Genomic DNA, 20,537 nt, shown 5'->3' with positions numbered 1-20,537 from the left:
AGAGGAGGGAAAAGGTTGACCTCCTTGTGGGAGGGACGATGGAGCAAAGTCCCCGAGAAGGTGGGAAAGGACGAACGTGTGGGGACAGCGCCTGACCGAAGACGCCTCTCCCGGTAAAACAGGAAGGACGGGAAAGGATGGGTGTGCGTCTAAGTAGGTGTCTAGATCAAGGAGATCCTGTGGCCTCCATTTCCTCCAGGAAACGGGAAAGGAGACGATCTGAGTGATGTTAGGAAGTTGCAGATTTAGGAGGAATTTCAGAGATTTGGGACTTCTTGGTAGAGAAACCAGTGCAGGAGGGGTGGCTGAGGAAGCCCAGGGAAGGAGGAAAAGGCCCAGGCCCCATACAGAAGGAAAAGGTGTGGGAGCCTGGGTGGTGGCCCGAGCCAGGGGAGAGGTGACAGAGGTGACAGGTGGCCAGACGGGAAGCGCCCCCTGGAGAGCAGTTTCTGAGGCAGGTGAGGGCGGCAGCGAGGACACCAGGAGAGGATGGAAAAGGGAAGAAGTGAAGCGGAAGATTTCAGAGGCAGAAGCAGGAAGACAGCTCCTGCCAAGACTGGAGGAGCCGGAGGGCAGGTCCCATGGCACCAGCCTCGACCTGTGTTTCCCTCTCCCCTCATCTCATTCAGGGAGCGTCGTGTTTGCCGCCTTCTTTTTTCCATCTTACAAAAGGCAAATGCAAGTTCTATCTTTGGAGCATGGAGGAGGCAACAGAGGTCGCTGAGGATCAACACACGCAGGCCAGGGCGAAGAATGGTGTTTCTCCTTTTATTTAAAAACAGTGCTTCATTACCATTTGCAAAGGCAGAGGCAGTGCTCCTCCTTCGCTTAGAGTTTATAAAAGCCAGCAACATGATCAATAATTTATACACATGGATAGTAATACAAAAAAATAAGGAATAAAAGCTAAAGATCTAACTACTCCGACCTTCACAATTCCAGCTACTTGATAATAATAGGAGTAACCCAATGAATACTGTATGGTCTGAAAGCTACTATACAATATGATTCTTAACAAGAAGGGGAGGGAATTAGAGACTGTCACAAAGCCCTGGGTGCTTCTCTGGAGTTTGTAGGGAAACAGGACCCTGGGCAAGCAGCTCGGGTGTCCTAGGAAAAGATTTAGGGGTGGGGGAGTGGGGAGTGGGGAGAAAAGGCGAGGTGGTCGATTATACAAGCATCCCATGTGATGCCCCCATGCCCCATAGGTACCTGTTTTGCCATGGCAACGGGAGGGGGCCGGAGAAACTGCACGTTGCATGTAGGGATGGTTTCGTCCCTGCCACGGGGAGCGGGGACAAGAGGGGGGGGTTCGGTGGCATTTTTAGCCTTGCAGAGATTTGGACTGGAAAGCTGAGACTCAGGTGGGTCAGCCTGTCGGGGACAAGCCACCCTGCCTGGCTCTCTCAGCACTGTGCAGCCCTAGCTTACGTGTGTCAGCCCCAGGTTTGCTCCAGCTATTCACAAGCAGAATTATAACACAAGAAAAAAAAAATTCATATCCCTTAGGGGGAAAAAAAAAAAGGAGGATCAATTCATCACTCGATATATAATACAGCCAAAATGAGCTGCCAAGACAAGCACACACACACACACAATACTGTGAACAGAAAAATACAAGAAAAGGACAAAGCTGGGGTTCTGGGTGGGGTATCGACGTTGCTTAAAGCACTCATCAGTCCCCGGAAAAGCCAAACCAAAAAACATTTTTAAAAAATTCAAAAACATATGCACCCCCTGGGAATCTGGCGTTGGTAACGGGCGGGTGGTAGGGGGGAGAGAAGAGCATCGCTGTTCCCTTTTTGCTGGCTGGTGTGAGCTGAGCCCTCGCCACACTGGCGGGTGCGTGTGTCACTCCCAGGCGGAGGGGCCCCGGCTGGCAATCCCCTTAAAGGCAAGGTTTGAGTTGTGGCCGATGAGCAGTTCTCTCCGTTACCAAGCCCTGCCAACCAGCACTACCATGGCTGAAGTGATCGACCGTTTTCCTGAGTAATCTGTAACTGGCTACAGTTCCGGGAACGTGGAGAACTCAGCTACTGCGGCCACCCGCCATATTCGAGGACTCCCCTCCGCCCTCCTTCCTAGTGCATCCGATTCGGGAATTTGAGAACCTGCTGCAGCCTGGTCTGTAAGCCTTGTTTTAAAGATGGGGGCCAGGGACTCAACGGCACTCGCTAAACCAGAGGGCACATGCTGGCTTAGGACACCCAGAGTCTACTTGGGAAGGGCCCTGCTTCACGCTCTAGCTCCTGGATGGCTACTGCCTGGTTAATCAGTCAAGCGAGGATGAAGGAAGAACACAGCAAAGGGGAAAGGGAGGGAAGAGGCTTTTGGACAGTAACATTTCCAAAAAAATCGTGTTTTATGCAACAGAGAATCAGGTTTCACTGGTGGATACTACAAACGGTCAAACATTTTCAAGAGCATGACAAAATAAAAACACAAATTTACGTTGGATGTTCACCTTGCCCACTATTTTTTTCCTATCTTAAAACAGTGCAAACAGGTAACTTATGCTTTTAAAACACCACTACCCCTTCCCCACCCCCCAAAGTCCCTTTCCTCCTATTTTCTGGGGGAAACAAGTCTGCGATTCTGCAGCTGTTTCTGTGCTAGGGGGTTGCAAGCAGCCGAGAAGCGGCTGGGCTTGGTGAAAGGGGGCGGTCCCAATGACCCCCCCCCCTCCCTTACAGTGCCCTCTGGGCTGTCCCTTGCTTCCCACCCTTGGCCTCATCCTCCTGCCAGAAGGAAGGGAGGCCATCCAGCCCTTCCTGCAGATCCCTGGGGTTGCTTCCATCCCGAGTTTACACCTCCTTCCTACCTGGAAGCTATGTGACTAGTTACAGGGTGGTAGTGATTCACCGACTTATCTGCTAGAGCTCTAGGAAAGTAGAACCTAAATTAAGAGCAGTTCAGCCCCTGAGGAGTCACACTTTTGAGAGAAAGCTGCTATCATTGATTTCTACTGAATAGAGCTCCACTAGCTCCCCTTAAACTAAGAGCTGAGCTCCAGTCCCCTTCTTTTTCAAGGAAGAATAATATTGGCTCAGTTCCAACTGTGGCTGCTGAAGGAGGATGGTGACAGTGGGCTTTGTAAAAACTGAGAGCCTTAAAAGTGACGGATCACAACAGCTGATCTCGGTCAGTGGGAGCTGAACTATGTAATATAAGGAATTCTGGAAAAGCTCTAAGGACAGCTCTCTGGGCTGAAAGAGGGATATTCAGATAAAGGTGGTCACTAGGGGGCTCCTGAAAGGAGCCCAGCTTCTAAGAGTAAGATGCTTAGTATAGAAGTCCACATCGTGACCCACAGTAAAGCTGTCGAAATTGATTCAGCATGGATACGTTTTCTGGAATTATTCACCAGCATCCTCTAACAAACTTACAAGATGCCATACTCTCTTCTGACTCAGTTTCTTAGTCCAGTGGGAACTAGAGTCAGGAATAAACAAGCACTGATGCTTCGAGGAACCTGCCTCTGATGAAGTTGCCTGTATGCAATCTCAAAGTCCAAAAGCTGATGGGGAGGTTGATGCTTCGAGAGCCCCGATTCTCAGTGATGACACTGAAAACCAAAGGCCCTTTAATAACAAGCAGAACTCTATTTAGTCTTAGTAAAAGGAGCTGAAGGAAGCAGTATTAAAACCATCCCTGGAAATGCAGCAGAGGCCCGCTGGAAAACACAGAGCTTGCCTATGGAGTCCTCAGCCAGAACCAGCTGAACTGAAATGCACAAAAGCTCAGGCTTCTGCCTCTTTTAAGAGGGCTGTGGAAGCTGCCTTCTCTGCCTTTCCCATCATCTTTCCCTCTTTCTGGGAAAAAAGAATAGAAAATTCTTGAACTCATTGCCCTGTTTTCCTCCCCTGCTATGGATACAACCATTTAGAATTTGGCCTTGCCTCCACTGAGCAGTGGCTTGCCATTTCTGAGAATGGTCCGTATTTGAACAGGACACAAAATTTCTCTCAGTTTCTTCACTCAGTAAAAGCTCTCCCTCAAAACAAAAGCAAAAGAAAGAAAAAAATCCTCCCTGCCCCCATTCCCTACACCTGTGAAAGCCCCACATCCCATTCCCACACCCCAAACTAAAATATTTATACACACACAACAAAAATTGTCTCAACAGCAACAAACCACACTTTGGCTTGGGGAGGGGAACCCTTAATAATGGCCAACGGACTGGGCAGTCTGGTGTCCCCTATTCTGTGCATTCCTCCCCAGAATCAGTAAGAATTGCATCGAGGCCTCTAGCTTCCTTGATGTCTCCCCTAGTTTCAGGGAAGCCTCCCTCCCAGTTATTAGGAGAGAGAGGATTCTTAAGGGGGAGAAGATATGTATTATACATGACAGGCCAGCCCCCCCCCCCCCACAGATCCCTCTCCTTACAAAGAATGTTTGATGCTGTCATATGTCAGTCATTTTAATTCAGGGACATGAATCAGTATCAGTCAACAACACGGGTGGAGGCAGGAGTAAAAAAAAACCAAACAAACCAAAACAAACCCATAACCAACCAGAAGCTCCATGTCTCTGAATTACTTACTCCCTTTAGCAGCTATCCCTCGGGTGAAAGGTCACCCTAGTACCAATGTGAATAGACCAGGGAGCCAAATGGACCGTGCTTTTCTATTTTCTAATGGCTTCATTTTGGAAACGCTGCAGGACCCCTGCCTTTAACAGCTAAGAGCTAGAAGAGAAGCACTTTCTCCCCTGTCTGATGACAGATAAGTCGAAGCCAGGTGGTGACAGCAGTGACTCACTGTGGTGGCCACCACATGACTCTTCCTGGCAACATATGAGATCCTGGCCATTTCAGACCCTCATTCCTGTACGGGAGGGGAGCAGCCTCAGGGGCTTGTTTCATGTCCTGTAGTGTTCATGAGTACCAAGTGGTCCAGGTGCTCAGCTGGGTGTCTTTGAAGGACAGTGAGAAGCTAGGTGGAATGGCCACGAGGGCTCCAGACTGTGGACAGAAGTGACTCGTAAAGGCTCTGGAAGATGAAAAGTCCTATGGCTTTGGAGCTTGAACGAAGTGCCTTCGCCTGCCCTCACATGCCCTGCTCACAGAGACCTCCAGGGACGGCTGATCTAGGGCTCGGTGCTTTATCTTTTGCCACCAGAGCCTTTATTATATGTTTCCTACTTTGTACTGACTTTTTGATGCAAGAGAAAGATCGGGAATATCAGGGCGCCTTAACCTGACATCATCTGACACCCCTTTTCTTGCCCTCGCCCTCTTCACTGGCGCGTGCCAATCTGTTCTTGGAGCCCTCAGGCCCTCAGGACACCTCGGGGACATCTGGCCACTGGCTATTTAGTCTTCTGTCCCTGGGTCCTAAACTCCTGAATCTCGAGGACATGGGAGCAGGGTGTTAATAAAAGGAGAGATGAGCTAAGCTGTGGTTCAGTGAAAGGAAAAGCAGCCCAGCAGGAATGCTAGGGTTTACAGCAAAGAAAAGAGTGATCTTTTTCATACTCCAGAGTTCATTCCGAGACTGGGTTCCTAATGAGGTGTTTATTATCCACAGTCTGAGCGCATGTCTGGAAATATTAATACTATAATTCTAAAAACGATGCCAACTGTCTCAGGCCTTGCGTGTAAGATGATTGTAAAGAGAATGAGGAGACAGGAGGGAAGAGGAGAGGAAAGTGTCTTAGTGATTCTCCTGCTTTGCCAGCACACATTCCTATAGTCTATTAGCATGTGGATTCCAGCCACAGCCAATCAGAATTGCCTGCCAAAGACCAGAAACTCAGAAGACTAGAAGGATATCCTGTTGCAGAGAGATCTCTTCCACTTCTGCTTGTCCCACAGCCACTCAGCACCAGGTACACTTTGGTAATTCTGTCTGCTGATTTCTGATCAGACGCTTTTATCAGCTCCTAATGTCTCTCCTTCCTCATTGACTGCCTCTTCCGTGATTGACAGAATAAGCTAAGCACGGACATACAGACATGGAAATGCGTTATTTTTTTTTTTTTTACCACAGTTAAAAAAAAAGAAAAAAAGAAAAAAATGCACAATCTTTGGAACAAAAGAATTAAAGACAGAAATTTAAAGGAAAAATACATATTCAAAGAACATAGTGAGGTATAAAAAAGTATTCTCTCTTTTTTTGTGTTTTTTGTTTGTTTGTTTTTCCTCTTCATCTTGCTATAGAGTTCCTCTACTAGTAAATATTGCAATAGCCAGGCCTCATGAACTGGGGGGCTGTCCCACTTGCAGGGGTCTCACGTCACTTCAGTAAGGGGCAAATCGGCTGTAGCCACCTCGGTATAAACTCGCCTGTAGTAATTAAAGACACAAAAATATTAAAAGGTTGATGAGAGAAACATTACAAAAGAAGACATGTCCTGAGGAGGGATTTGGAAAAACAGCTTCCTTAGAAGCTTCAAATCAACTGGTTAGATGTTGTCTAGTGCATGAGGTCAGGAAACCAACTTCTGCCTCTAAGGTGCTCAGACCACAGCCCTAACATTTACTGCTGACCTGATGTTCTCAAGGGGAGAGTATGCTAATGGCTCATTATTTACGTGAGTTAGCACAGAAGAGCACTTCAATGAAGTTTAAAACCAAGTCTGTAAATAGTCTGATTTTTTAAAAGCATGGGTCTTGTCTACCTTGACGACCTCATTACAAGCGTGACCTAAAGCAGACTGCTGGTCTTACCTTCTTACCCATTACCTGACAATGGAGAACACGTTACTTCTGACCGCTATCTCTGTCACATCGCGTGTTTGAGATGGTGCTGGATTTAAACCTGAGTTAATCTTTCAACAAATAAAGTCTATTTCCTCTGTAATTTATAAAAAATACCAACCAGGTTGTTTCTTGACATATCTTTTATATATGTATCTATATCTCTATCTATCTATCTATCTATCTATATATATATATATAGTATGTAAAACTGGGGTTTTAAGTGGGCTTCTTTCCTTTCTTTAATCATAATCTAATGAATTATCTTTTTCAATCAAAAGTTCCCTAGGAACATATCGCTCCTTGGGTCATTCTTTTAGTACAGGACTTGTATCACTTGGGCACTAAATAAAACCTCAGGAATTCCCATCACTTCCTTATATCATACGTCTCTACTTCAGTTCTAAACACCGCCCCCCATACCCCCGCAGGACCCTACTACTTCCTTCCACAGATCTTCATCAGTAGAGATTCAGTGTGGGAAGTGGCAGGCTCTCTCACATCCTTTATGTCTTAACTGTGACCATCGTTCTGCCTCCCTCTCAGACACGGTCATCTGTGTTTCCGGGCCGTTGGCCAGTGACACCGTGGATGGTACAGAACGTCTGGCACAAGGAGGTATCACTGTGGACTGGCCAGTCTTTGCTGAATCCAGTGGGTCCCGTCATTGGCCCCGGAGGTGTCCAGGCCAACACAAAAATACTGCAGGGGGGATTCGAGTTTGGTCAGGGGGATTATTCTATTTTTTTTTTTATTTTAAAAATATGGAACGCTTCATGAATTTGCATGTCATCCTTGCACAGGGGCCATGCTAATCTTCTCTGTATCATTCCAATTTTAGTATATGTGCTGCCGAAGCGAGCACAGGGGGATTATTCTAGATGAGCTCTGTGGACTTTTTGTATACTTCTAAGAAATTACCATATTTTGCCACAAATGTTAGTAATAAAATATCTTTGTAAGGCATTTGCTTGGTGATTTTTAGTACCACCTGCCGGAAGGCTTAGGAACAGCAGGGACATCCTTTGGCATCTGCATTTGGAGCAGACAGGTTAAGTTCTTTGAAAAGTTTACTGTGAAAACTGGAGAGTCTTGTGCCCCAAGTCTTTGCGAACACCTATCGGTAAAACCCTGCCACAGGTGTGCGTCCAACATCTGAGCCATTATAAAACAGCAACCTGTTTCCTTCCTTCCTCCCGAACAATGTCGTTACTCAGGGCAGACTGTCACTGCTCATTCCTTTCTGCTGTCCTTAACCAGGCCAGGCGGCTCACACCGGCACACACACAGATGTGATATGAAATTTCCAGACAGTCCTATTGGTTTTAATACTTTGGCAATGGAAGAAGGGCTGAATTATCACCTCCCTAGATCTTCTGTAGTCTGTAGGTAAAAGTCAGAAGAAGTAAAACGTTTGAAAAAATAAAAGGCACATCTACTTACCACAGCGCCAACTCCATAGCTAGCGGCAGGGGCGAGGGCATGGTAGGGGTCGGCCGTGTACACCCTGCCATAACTGGAAAAAGAAATCCAATCAGGGAGATAAAGGAAAGACAGTGATTAAAAAAAAAAAAAAATTAAGGGGTTTTACTGTGCTAAGGACTTGTAACTTGGTCTTGGAATGTTATTAGAAAACTGGCAGAATGGAAAAAATCTCTCCGTTCTACTCCTAAAGGCAGCAACTGAAAATTTCTGAATTACTTCTATAAAATGGAAAAGAAGGGCACTGGAGATGAGGAAGAGGGAAATTGGGGTCAAAGCCAGAAACACACAGGAACAAGCGGGAGGGAGGGGAGGAGTGTGAGCCTGTGCGCCGTTGGGTTTTTGGCAGGATAGAGTCCAGGCCGAAGGCCTGTGGAAAACCCAGCTCAGCAGGCAGTCCCGGGGGCTAAGTGCCCTTTTGGAAACAGCGTGGGGAAGGAAAGGGGGTGACGCGGGGCGGCCTGGCGCTCCCCGCCCCCGTCTCGGCACCTACCCGTCGCTATAAGCGGCGGCGGCGGCGGCGGCGGCGGTGGCAGCGGTTGCAGTAGCAGGCTGTGCGTATCTGTAGGCTGCGTATCCACCCTACAGGAGAGAGGAGAACTGACTTTACACGTGCCTCTCCCCCGGGGGGCAGGCGAGCACACACCCGCCCACACGCAGATGGACGCAGACGCAGACACAGACACAGACACGAACACAGACACATCCGTGGGGAGAGAATGTTTCAAACTGCATCAGTCTGCATGTTACTCCTCAGTGTACAATTCAGCTCCACCCAAGGCAATTGCTTTGCAATTTGTAATAGTAACAAAAATAAACTACACTGGAGAACCTCTTCTCAAATGTAAGAAATGAAGATATGACTTAAAACATTTTTTTATTGAAATATAGTTGATTTCCAATGTTGTGTTAGTTTCAGGTGTTCAGCAAAGTGATTCAGTTACACACACATATATATATTTATTTATTCTTTTTTAGATTCTTTTTTTTTTTTTAGATTCTTTTCCATTATAGATTATTACAAGATATTGAGTATAGTTCCCTGTGCTCTACACTAGAACCTTGTTATCTATTTTTATATATAATAGTGTGTCTATTGTAATTCCAAACTCCTAATTTATCCCCCCGCTGCCCACCCCCCTCCCCAAAATGAAGATATGATTTTGGGTCTGTCTTCGTTGGAACTTTCAACAGGGAAAATACTTACAGGAAGTTGGGAGAACTTTACCTGACAGGAAATGTAAATTATAGATTAAACCATTAAATTTATATGTGTTAACTTCAGATTCTCTGATGCGTACTTGGATTGATCTACTGCTAAGAGGCTACGGTATATAAAGAAAGGTCCCATACAGTGCTATGCTCCATGTGGCCTAGTGCGTTTGCCAAGAGGCTAAGATAATCAAGTGATATTTAGAAGGAAGAACCAGTGTAGATCAGGGGTTGGCAAACCTCCATCTGTGGGCCAATGCAGTTGGCCTCCTGTTTTTGAAAGTAGTTGTGACAGAGACCATATGGCCTATGAAGCCGAAAATCTTTACCACTTGGCCCCCTACAGAAAAAGTTTGCCAAGTCCAATCTATACTTCAGACTCAGGCAAATCAGATTACAAAGGGCTGTGGACCCTTGGACTAGGTTCAAACAGATCAGGGGGCCCACCCCCCTCCCCAAGCATTTAACTGCATTTATTTTTCTTCCCTAAAAGGTTTTGGGACTTCTTACATCCTAATCTCACAGCAGGTTCTGGAGCTTTTCTTCCAAGGGTTCAAATATCCTCTCAGTCCCAGAGAGTTTCAACTCCCCTGTCATGCTATTTCACCTCAGTTTAGGTGAACCAAATACTCAAAAGGTTTTCAATGTCAGGGTGAAATATTTCATGAAGGTTTTCAAAGATAATCACAACAACAAATGCCACACGAGACAGGCTATTTGAAAAAGTGGCAAGCTCTACCTTTCCTTCTTCTTCTTTACCTTTCTAGGATTCATCTATTTTACCTAAACCTAATTCAGGTGTGTACTTTTATTGCTGTCATTTCCCCATCAAATATAGGTAAATACAGCTATGTCCATTTGGACGGCACCTCAGCAGCGAGCACAGCATGTTTCATTTCTGTAGATTACTGTGTCCTTTTCTCATGGACATCTGAAGCTTTCTGGCCTGTACTTTCTGCTTTCTATTCCTTCAATGTTCAGTTTTTGCTAAACCTACAAAAGAATTTCAAATTTACTTCTGTATCATTTCTTAGGATTGAAAACAACCATTTTCTAGTGGGACCCTTGGTCTTCTTAGCCATCTGACAGGGAAGCTTCTAGCTTGCTGCTTTTATTTCTGTCCAAATCTTATTCTGGAAATACCTGTGATCTCTCCTTAGAGGTTTCTACAGCTTTTTGCTTATTTCTTGTCTAATTTATGCTTTCTCTAACTGAGGACACTGCACCACGGGGGAAAGCTTACTCCTGCTCTTTAAATTTATGCTCCTTAAATTCATCAGAAGCAGCTTCAAATATACATTTAAAAAAAAGTCTCTGGTTGGCTTTCGGTGGTTTTGTACTATTCCTTCTTTGTTCTTCAAGTGAATGACTTGGAAAAGTAAACATTGTTTTCTCAATTATAAATCTTTCCATAGATATTCCTATAAATAAGAAAACTCTGATTAGTATTACCAAACACTGGCAAGGAGATGGTAAATGGATAGGGCCGTGGCAGGAAGTACCCTCGGGGGCTATCTGTGATCCACACGCTTCCTCTGAATTCTAGCCAGGTCTATGGGACCAGGCAGGCCAGACTGATTGGGGCAAAGCCGTACATCCAGGCTGCAACATACACACTGCCGTACATACACACATAAGCATATATATTTATGTATAAACTAACTCAAGTGTCTCTTTACCTTTTAAACTTCTAAAGAAAAAATGAAACAGTAAAAGGATTGTTAAACAAAACAACATACTAATCATCATAGTTGAAATTTTAAGCTTTATATGAGCCTTGAAGGCTCAATTTTTTGGTATCACTAGAGATGATTCCACTAGTTTAGAATTAAAGTTTGCTAGTGTGAAGTTTACAGAGGGGCCATGTTTAGTAAAACTTCTTTGTAAACGAGGATAACGTGGTAAACAAGCACCATGAGGTTTCTCTCTTTAGCATTCCTTCAAAATCTAAAATAATCTCTAGAAATTGAAAAAGTCAAGGTAATAAAAGCAATTAAAGCCTAATTTATATCTTTCTGAGTAAAACATTTAAAAACTGAAGTTCTATGCCATGGGAGAGAGGTATGCATTCTTATAAAAGTACTAACTAGACTCTCAGTTAAGTCTCGGTGTGTCAGAGATCCTGGGGATTGTATTAAATCACTAAATTTGAGCTGTATTGGACTAATCATGGGGAAAAAAGGAGATTCTGAATGAGGTTACTGATAGCCATTTCCCCTCAGCTTCCTCAACCTGCAAGAAACCATCGGAACCTCAATGGTTTGGGGGTAATGTTATTATTAATCAAGACAATTTTAAATGGATCAGGCTGTGGAAGAGAAGGCTCCCTCCAAGCCAGAAGGAAATGAAGATACTCTATCTGCAGTCCTTTCCTTCTGTTATGAGTGAACTCTGACTCTGGAGCTTGAATTTGATGAGGTTCTCTGCTATTCAAATTCAGGAACACAGGACAGGGATGCAAATATTTTACTGACAACAAAAGGCTCAAGGAGAATATCAACAGAATTTTAAGAAAAACTACATTAATTTTTTAGAAAAGCAGATAATATTTCCACATATCTACTCTTCTGATTACTTTATGATAATGGTGCTACAGAGAGGCCCTTTAAAGGGGAGGGGTCTGTGTTTAGGATGGGCAGGTAATATCGCAATAAACTGATTTGCTAATTCATTGATGACTACCCCAAAATTAGAAAAGTTAAGTTGCAGGTCATGGATTCCTCCTCTTAGCTGTATTCTTAGTCCAAAGTATTTCTGCTGGTGCTTTAAACTGCTTATTCAACAAAGCATCTCACCATAACATAAGCCAATGAACATTCAGATATATTTATTTCTATTCTGGATTTTGGAATGCATAAAGAATCCAGGCTGAGAAACTGTTTTTTCAACTTTCACTTCTATTAGCAAATCTGAAGTTGTTTACGGAACATGAGAACAAAGTGCAGTTTGAAACACCAAGGGTTTCATTGCTGTTTCTTAAGTTTTTCAAAAAGAACAAGGGTGGGGGAGGGGTAGGAGAGACAGGGTTCAGGCGTGGGGAGGGGATATGGCGCCACATTTATTAATCACATTAAGAACTAAGCATGCCAACATCTGGAGCTAGAACAACCAGCAAAATCACCACGTTCAGACTCAGATTGGCTAACTCTATCTATCCCAGCATTCTCTTGGGACAGCGGTTTGCCCTAGGATCTACCACAAGCTCGGTGAAGTACACAGCCTCAATTACTAGAGCGTGCAGCCACAACGACCTGGTATTACGGAAACAGTCAGTCACCACTTGAGTTAACATTCCAGACCCTAACGACTGGCCCCTCCCCAGCCCAAAGAAGAGTCAATCTCGCCCACCCTAGCCCTGGCCCACACCACAATGTTAATAATTATAACAAGCAGTAACCCATCTGTTATATCAGAGAAGGGAACAGAGACTCCACTGAGAGATTTAGAGTGAGATGTTAACATTTCTTCAGCTGACTGCACAAACAAACAAACAAAAAAAGAGGAGAAATAATTCATTTGGAGATATGAAGTCATGAGATAGCTGATGTGTATTGCTTTTAACCATGCACCGATGCAAAACTGAAGCAACCATTGATAATAAAAATTAAAAAGGACATATGTATTTACACACAATCAGACCTGTTTGATCTGAAGCAGTTTGCAGATTCTATCTGTGTGTGATTTGAAATAAAACAAAAAATGGGGATTAGCATGGCCACAGCACACCCTAATGTCAGAGGGCACACACGGACAGCTTTTTGGAACCTGACAGCTGGATAAATTTGGCATGGCTAAGCCTGGTCCAAACATCCACAAGCCCCTTTAAAAATAATTACTTTCTTATTCCTTTGTAATTCATTCTGAATGATTCCTAGCGCTCCCAACTGGGACAGCCCAATGCTATATCACTCCCCAATTCAACCTTCCTGATTCAGTTCTGACCCGCAGTGCTCACCTGTATGCTTGCCCTCTGTCAACACCCATACATTCTGATCCAGTGCTCTTCCAAAGTATTTCCTGTGTGCTATCCTTTCTCATATCCGTAACACATCCCTGCCTTCAACTTCCAGCTTTTTCAAAGGAAAATGCTGTTACCTTTAAGATCCTTTTGTTGTTGTTGTTGTTGTTAAAGTCTCACTTTTGCATTACCCAGTGTCGCCTCCTAGGGATTTTCTACTCCGCTCTGAACCAACTTTATTGTCTAGTGAACTTTACAGCATTGCCACGCTGACCACATGATTCTTCTGCACAGCTCTGTAGCTGTGTTTTAACTAGAACAAAATGGAAGGGTTCTACGTATCCTCCCTCTTATACCTGACCTTTCCCTGCCTATCCAAGTTTAATCCTCCCTTGTCTTGATTTTCACCTGGCCATTAATTTTATTATTACTTTTTTGTTTTAGGATTTACAATAAAACAGGACTTTGGTGAGCATGTGATGTCAAGACACCTTCTTTCTACCTGGAAGACAATGACATTAATGTGACACTGAGGAGAAGAATGTGTACTTCCAAGACCAGCAGACAAAATGAAAGCTTGTTCCCTACATGTGATGTATAGATTTATAGAGCAAGGGGAGTGGGGGGGGGGTGGGCGTGGGGGGAGAATGGCAGGTGTGATGCTTCAAATCACTACAGCAGAGCAGAGATCCAGTCCAGCTAGCTTGGGTCTAAGGCTGTGCCTCTGGGAATCGCTTTGTCTCTACACGATTCTAACTCCCTCCTTCCCCTCACCTCCCCCTCTCTCTGGCTGAGATGCACTGCTCTAGACTGAACCTGCATGAGGCTCATCAGGAGAACAGAGCTCTTCCGTGGCAATATGGCACCTTTTATTAAATGTGAATCACACAGATGTGAATACAAAACTCATAATAATGATAATATTGTTACTGCTTTTGAGAGACCTATCTACTTGGAAGAGTAGATAGGAAAAATTTTTAAGGAAAATCTTTTAAATTTATCTTATTAAAATTGGGGTTAAGGAAAGAAATTTTTATGACCAACTTGGTATCTTCCGCTTACTACTTTTATGATGGATGAGAGATGGTGTTTAATTAACTAACCTTGTCGAACACTACTATTCCCCGCCTCCCCGGATCAGTTCATTTCCCACAGCTTGCTGGGTAGCCACATAAATAAACTAACTGAATTGTGAAAAGCTGTCTATTGTTTTCTTTTTCCTAGCACCCGGTTCTCAGCAAATCTAACAGTGCATCCTTATCCAAACGCACTCACTAATCGAGTTTTAAGGTGAAAGAAAAAGAGGGCAAGGGAAATACATGTTTCAATTTTAAGTCTAGATTTTTAAGACAACTTCAAACTTATGTAGCAGCGCAGCCCAATTACTACTATGATTTCACGACAGGGTCCAATTCGAGATTCAGAGTCCTGTTTAGATGGATTCTACCTTCTCCCTTTTCTCATTTCTTTCACAGTAGTAAGAAAATGTCCCAAATTTCTAAGCTCTCCAAATATATAAGACCAGTTTAAACACCATGGATAAATGTGATTGACAAACTAAAAGAGGTGGCAGTGATGGGACAGTGCGTATAACACACCTGGGGCGGATGTGTGGCAATGGGACAGGAGCACTGAATTTTGGAGGAAGTGCCCTCTTGTAAGGAACTTGACTGGGTGCACTGCTGAGGTAGCAGGGCTTAGATCACACGCTCACAAGTCTTGCTTGTCCAAAAAAGCCTCTGTTCCCATCTCTAACGTGGAGCTGGAATGGTTAGTATAATTCAATTTTTTCACTGCAATCCACAATCTGATTGATTGGCAGGTCACACTGGCACTCCTACCTGAGGTATTTTAGCGCTAATGATTGGTTCCTGTAAGACTATTCTATAACAGAACACAGGAAGAGCAGTTCAAAAAACACAGCTGTGGAAGGAAAACAATCATACAAAAAAGCCCGCTAAGGGGCCCACCAGCCTTTTCTTTCCTTTGGATGCAAGCATGCTTTTCACAGGATGAGAATTAGGAGCAGTTTGTTATCCCATTAAAAAAGTGAATTAGGGTGAATGATGTCTTTTCTACTGATGAAAAAAAGATGGGGCGGGCAGACACATAATCTATCTGCTACACTCCCAAGTCAGCAAGGCGAATCTCTTTACAAATCATGGGCACAATTGCTAGATCAGTTCTCCTGAGAGGAATGTGTCACAAAAGACACAGCGAGGAAGAAAATGGCTAGCAGGGATTACGGCCTAAGAGCAGAACAGGGAAAGAGATAATCAAAACAAAAAAACAAACAACCTTCACAGTTAATAGCCTAAATTAATATAACTTAAATAAAACCAGTAACTTAAACTCTTTTCCCTCATGTTGTCTCTTCAAGCTTGGGTTCAGGGCACTTTTTATACTAGATAAACCCTCCTCTCTTTCTATTTCTAACCTTCTTTTCTGAGGAAACGAGAACTAAATGCATATTGATAGATTTCCACATAAGGGAAAATGTGCAGAGAGAAACAAACAAACTCAAGGTAAAATGATAGAGGTTTTTGTTGTTTGTTTGTGGAACATGGAATATGAAGTTTTAAAAGCGGTATTAAAAATGACACTAGGCCTCACTCAACAGTTCCCTCCTCATGTATTCTTGTTTTTCATTCTTGAGTTCGGGTATTATTTCAGCACTACTTTTTCCTCCAAGTAACTGTTTTAAGACAAGAATTAAAAATACCATTACTATTCAGTCTTTTCATCAACAAGGGGCCATTGGTCAAAAAAATGTTTCGGCAAGGTCACTGAACTACTTCTGTTCAGCTTGATAAGGTGATCCAGTTGGTAAATAAAAAGATTCAAGAGTATTTTCTCAACAACTACAGAAAAACCATCTCTCTCTTAATAAAATCATAAACTAAGGAAGTGAGAGAACTGTAAACAAATATTTGGTTGGTTGACTTAATAAGGTAGAAGTAGGCCACGCTTAAGAAACACCCAAATAAGGAAGATATTTGAGGAAAAAAACCTGACTTAAGAAATAATGCAAGTGGAAGTGTACTCTTAATAGACCAGATTTCAAGAAAACAACTTAAATAGCATAAAGATGAGTGTCATGAGACCATGGATACTAACGTATATGGGAGAATGTACACGCTGAGAGCATATAAATACGCATATTTAGAAAAGTGCACTTTGGTGTAAAAGTAGGATATAGTTTCCCAACCCTCAAGTTTCACGGTGAGCACAAGACAAAAAGATCTTTCATTACTTCTTGAAAACCACTGGAGGACAGTTGTGGATTTTAATTAAAGTACTAAGAGAGTTAATGAAATATGGATTATTTGGGTTTTATGTTTGGCTAAACAAATAATTTAGGTAATCTGGGTAAGTCACAATCTCTCTAAGAAACCTATCTACAAAGTGAGAGCGTTGGACCAAATCATGGCTAGGGTTCCTTCAAGCATGTGTTAAATTAAAGTGTACTTTGGGGCTTCCCTGGTGGCGCAGTGGTTGAGAGTCTGCCTGCCGATGCAGGGGACACGGGTTCGTGCCCCGGTCTGGGAAGATCCCACATGCCGCGCAGCGGCTGGGCCCATGAGCCATGGCCACTGAGCCTGCGCGTCCGGAGCCTGTGCTCCGCAACGGGACAGGCCACAACAGTGAGAGGCCCGCGTACCGGAAAAAATAAAAAAATAAAAAAATAAAAAAATAAAAATTAAAGCGTTCTTTGAAGGCCTGCTCTAAACAGGCCAGGTGTGTACAACTCACCCACCGAATCTCAGAGGGCTGCTCTATCCTTTCTCTAGTTCCTGCAACACAGAGGGCCTCCAAGTGCATTCTGAAAGTTCATTAACGTTTTCAGATTGCCGAGAATCTCTGGCAGACTGTGGAAACAGTTCATTAAAAAGGTACCCTTATTGACTCTGGGGAGGTTAGGGTGGAGAAGGCATTTCCAGACAATTCTACCCTATGCCCAAGGAATCATTTCATGCTGACAAGTTTTTCTCAGGAAATTGTGTCTTAACAATGTGGGTGGTTAGACCAAGCTTGCATTCAGAAAAAGATCTTTGGAGAGAGGTCCTAATAAAAGACTTGCAAAACTCAAAAACTTGACTCTTTTTGTCAGTTAGATCACTTTGTCCATATTTTAAATAATATGTGACCACCAATCATGGAACTTGAGCTACAGCTAGACTGTTTAAATAATGGATGGTAATAAAGATGTTAGCATGGCTGGTCGAATCAACAAATCTTGTACAATGGTCAAATGTTTGTAAACGAGTCTAGGTTGCTAATGATGCCCCTTGTTTCCCTCTAGATGGCTGTTAAGAAAAAAGCCCCACTGGCTGTGGACCTTCTGATACAGAAAAGCCTTACGCACTGAGTATGTGGTCTTCTCTTATTCCTACCCACCCTTCACTGCCACCTGTTCCTTATTTCACTTTCACAAGACAATGCTCTCTCCAAGTATGTGAAACAGGAAAACACACATTTCAGAAAGCTTCCTGCCATCTACATAAATCAAAGCTCTAATGATCTAAAGAGGGATGTGAAATGAGAAGAAAAGCAGAAAAGGGAAAGAGTTGGTTTCAGGCTAAGCTAGTCCTGTTATTTATGTATGCACATGAGACGACAGTAAGAAAAGACTTTAAACCTGCTGATCATCTCGCAAGTAGATTTGTGATACACAGAACATATGTGGGTGTAGGGAAGGGAAAAGAATATGTCCAGTAGACTGACTCTAGCAATGATCAGGAAACCCAAAGGCTTAGTTTTTGCACCCAGGGGCAAGCGCAGTGGCAGAGAAGCATGCTTGCATTCTTAAATATATAAATATATATATATATATATCCACAAGGAAAATGAAAATAAAAATTAAATTATATTAAAAAAAGAAAAAAAAAAACCAAACCAAACCAAAGAAACAGAAAAAAAAAGGCTGGCTCGTCAGGGGATGGGGTCGAGAAGGCCCCGGTGTGTGTACTTACATAGAGGTCAGCACCGTAAAATCCGTCCTGGTAAACCACACTGCAGAAAATCCACACAAAAACAAAAACAAAAAAACAAAAGAACAGAAACACATTCCGGTTATTGAGGACGGCAGCATGCACATGCGCTCTACACGGGCAGGTGATGTATGAATACGGACCCTGGGCTTGGGGCCGGGGTCAGTCAGCCAGGAGGAGCACAGGGGCACAAGCTCTCTCGGCAGTCCGGGACAGGCATGGCAGGGGAGGAAGGAAACCCTGGAAGGAACCGCCTGCCAATCTGGTAATTAAAGTAGGATGAAAAAAATAAAGCATATTCCCAGAGGGCCTAATACAGCTATCGAAAATCTGCTGGATTGGAAAACACCAACTTTTCATATCTGGAGTATTTTTTAAAAAATAAGTTTGTCCTAAGAGGAAGTTTTTCTTTAAAGAGCTCCAAAAGGGGTGTGTGTATGTGTATGTGTATGTGTATGTGTGTGTGTGTGGGGGGGTGGGGGTGGGCAGGGGTTGTGTAGAGAGGGGTTAACATGCAAAAGAACCCAAAGAATTCCACTAGGGCAGGACCTGTATGCAAAGTATGTTTCAAAATTATGTTTAGTATTTTGTTATCAGTTTCATAGTAACATGTAATTTTTTCCCCTGATATCCATACATCACCTGCTTTTTTACCCTGCACATTAGACATGCGATAAGATTTGGCTGATCACACAAGCATGCAAAGTATTATTATTCAGCATTTTAAGAACCAATGCAACACCTCAGGAAAACAAGTCAATCAATTCTGACCAAAGTAAACAGAGAAATGTAATTAAAAAAAAAAAAAAATAACACAACCAAAAATACCCACAATGCATTGCTTTCACAAGCAGAGGTAATGAGCTAAAGGTTAAGGTGATTGGTCCAAGGTCCAAGAATTGAAAGGTGCAGTGGGGATCCCAGATAGTAACAATATAATCCAGAGTGGGAGGAGTAATTGGAAGACTTTAAGGGTTCTTTTTTGACCATAAGAATATTCATGGAATTCTGAAAAATTCAACTGATAACTGAGGTTCTGGGCATGACCTGTTTTATTTAAATGAATAAAATTGAGAAGGTAGCTGATTAGGAATAGAAGGGTTTATTTACTCTCTGTTTAGAAAATGAATTTGTATTGAACAAACAAAATACATGACTCTTTTTTTAATCCTAAGCAACACTAACCTATTTTAATTAAAATATAGATGTCAAACTTTTTGAGGTATTTTGTGCATATAGCTCCCCCAAAACATTATTTGGGGACCAAAAGATATGGAATAGCAGTAGAGAAAAAAGACGACTTTCTTATTCATATTCGTTAAATCAAGATTTGGTTATGTAAAATTAGAAGATCTATTTATCATTTATTCACCTAAACAAGCTGGAAATTTTCACCACTACCTTCTCTGTTACAATAAACAAATTAGCAAGTGAGGTTATCAAATTATATTTTTAACTTGAATATGAAAATAACTTATTTTTTATATGTAGTTGGAAAGTTTCTGAATTCTACTCCCAGTGACATTTTGTTGTATTTACTGGATAGTATGATCACACTTTGCAATGCCCCTGTTATGCTGTGCCCTTGTATTATACAACAGGCAAATTAAACTCATCCGTGAGGTTCAGTTAGCTGAATTCTGCCCATTTTCACAGTCTCCAACTGCAGTTAAAGTATTGATATTAGAAAGTAATCTGTCTCTCAATTGCATTTTAGTAAAAAAGAGACTTGTTCATAATGCGAAGGCTGATAAAATGCAAAGCACTGATGCCAAGTGGTGATTAATTAGCCTTCAACTATTTCAGTAAGGGGATATAGGCAATGACTGAAAAATATTTCTTCTATAGAGAAGAGTGGTGGCATTAAAAAGGAATACATTTTATGCTAAGCTGTATCACTCACTGGGAATATTCACCTAAATTCTAGAAGAATTCCAATATTCCCTATATCAAATGCCACAAGGAGGCTAGAACACAATGATTAATGATAAAATTAGTTTACTAAGCTGAAAAGCAATTTTAGGCCATTCCTCATAAAATACTGGACTTATTCCTTGCCATCTTCCATGTAAACAGGTGGTTTAGTTAATAAAAAAGAAAACATGGGAAATTAGTGTTCAATGTAATGCACAGAAATTGATGTGATTAGACATAACGATAAAATATCTTTGAGCAAATATATACCTGACACAGA

At 42.7% G+C, this 20,537-nt stretch overlaps 1 protein-coding gene and 1 non-coding gene across 20 annotated transcripts in view; both read right to left on the bottom strand.

Annotated features, from left to right (window-relative positions):
• Window positions 1-754: 754 nt before the first annotated feature.
• The window catches only part of RBFOX2 (RNA binding fox-1 homolog 2), a 260,315-nt gene continuing 240,532 nt past the window's right edge, over window positions 755-20,537 (bottom strand). For 13 of the 19 annotated variants that reach the window (XM_032644673.1, XM_032644675.1, XM_032644679.1 and 10 more), the window contains 4 exons: window positions 18,326-18,365; window positions 8,676-8,764; window positions 8,144-8,216; window positions 755-6,286 (listed from right to left, as the gene is read on the bottom strand). In XM_032644673.1, coding sequence (XP_032500564.1) covers window positions 6,242-6,286; window positions 8,144-8,216; window positions 8,676-8,764; window positions 18,326-18,365 — 247 coding nt within the window. In that variant the 3' untranslated portion in view covers window positions 755-6,241. The remainder of the gene's footprint in view (window positions 6,287-8,143; window positions 8,217-8,675; window positions 8,765-18,325; window positions 18,366-20,537) is intronic. The other 6 variants (XM_032644678.1, XM_032644680.1, XM_032644694.1 and 3 more) reach the window with 1 other exon arrangement.
• On the bottom strand, window positions 7,459-7,565 carry LOC116761428. Its single transcript, XR_004351995.1, has one exon. It is a non-coding gene; the product is annotated as a U6 spliceosomal RNA (small nuclear RNA).

This window comes from Phocoena sinus, chromosome 10 (assembly GCF_008692025.1).
Source record: "Phocoena sinus isolate mPhoSin1 chromosome 10, mPhoSin1.pri, whole genome shotgun sequence".
NCBI classification, from domain to species: domain Eukaryota; kingdom Metazoa; phylum Chordata; class Mammalia; order Artiodactyla; family Phocoenidae; genus Phocoena; species Phocoena sinus.
Note: the sequence above shows the minus strand (reverse complement) of the source record. Positions and strands in the feature narration are given on the sequence as shown.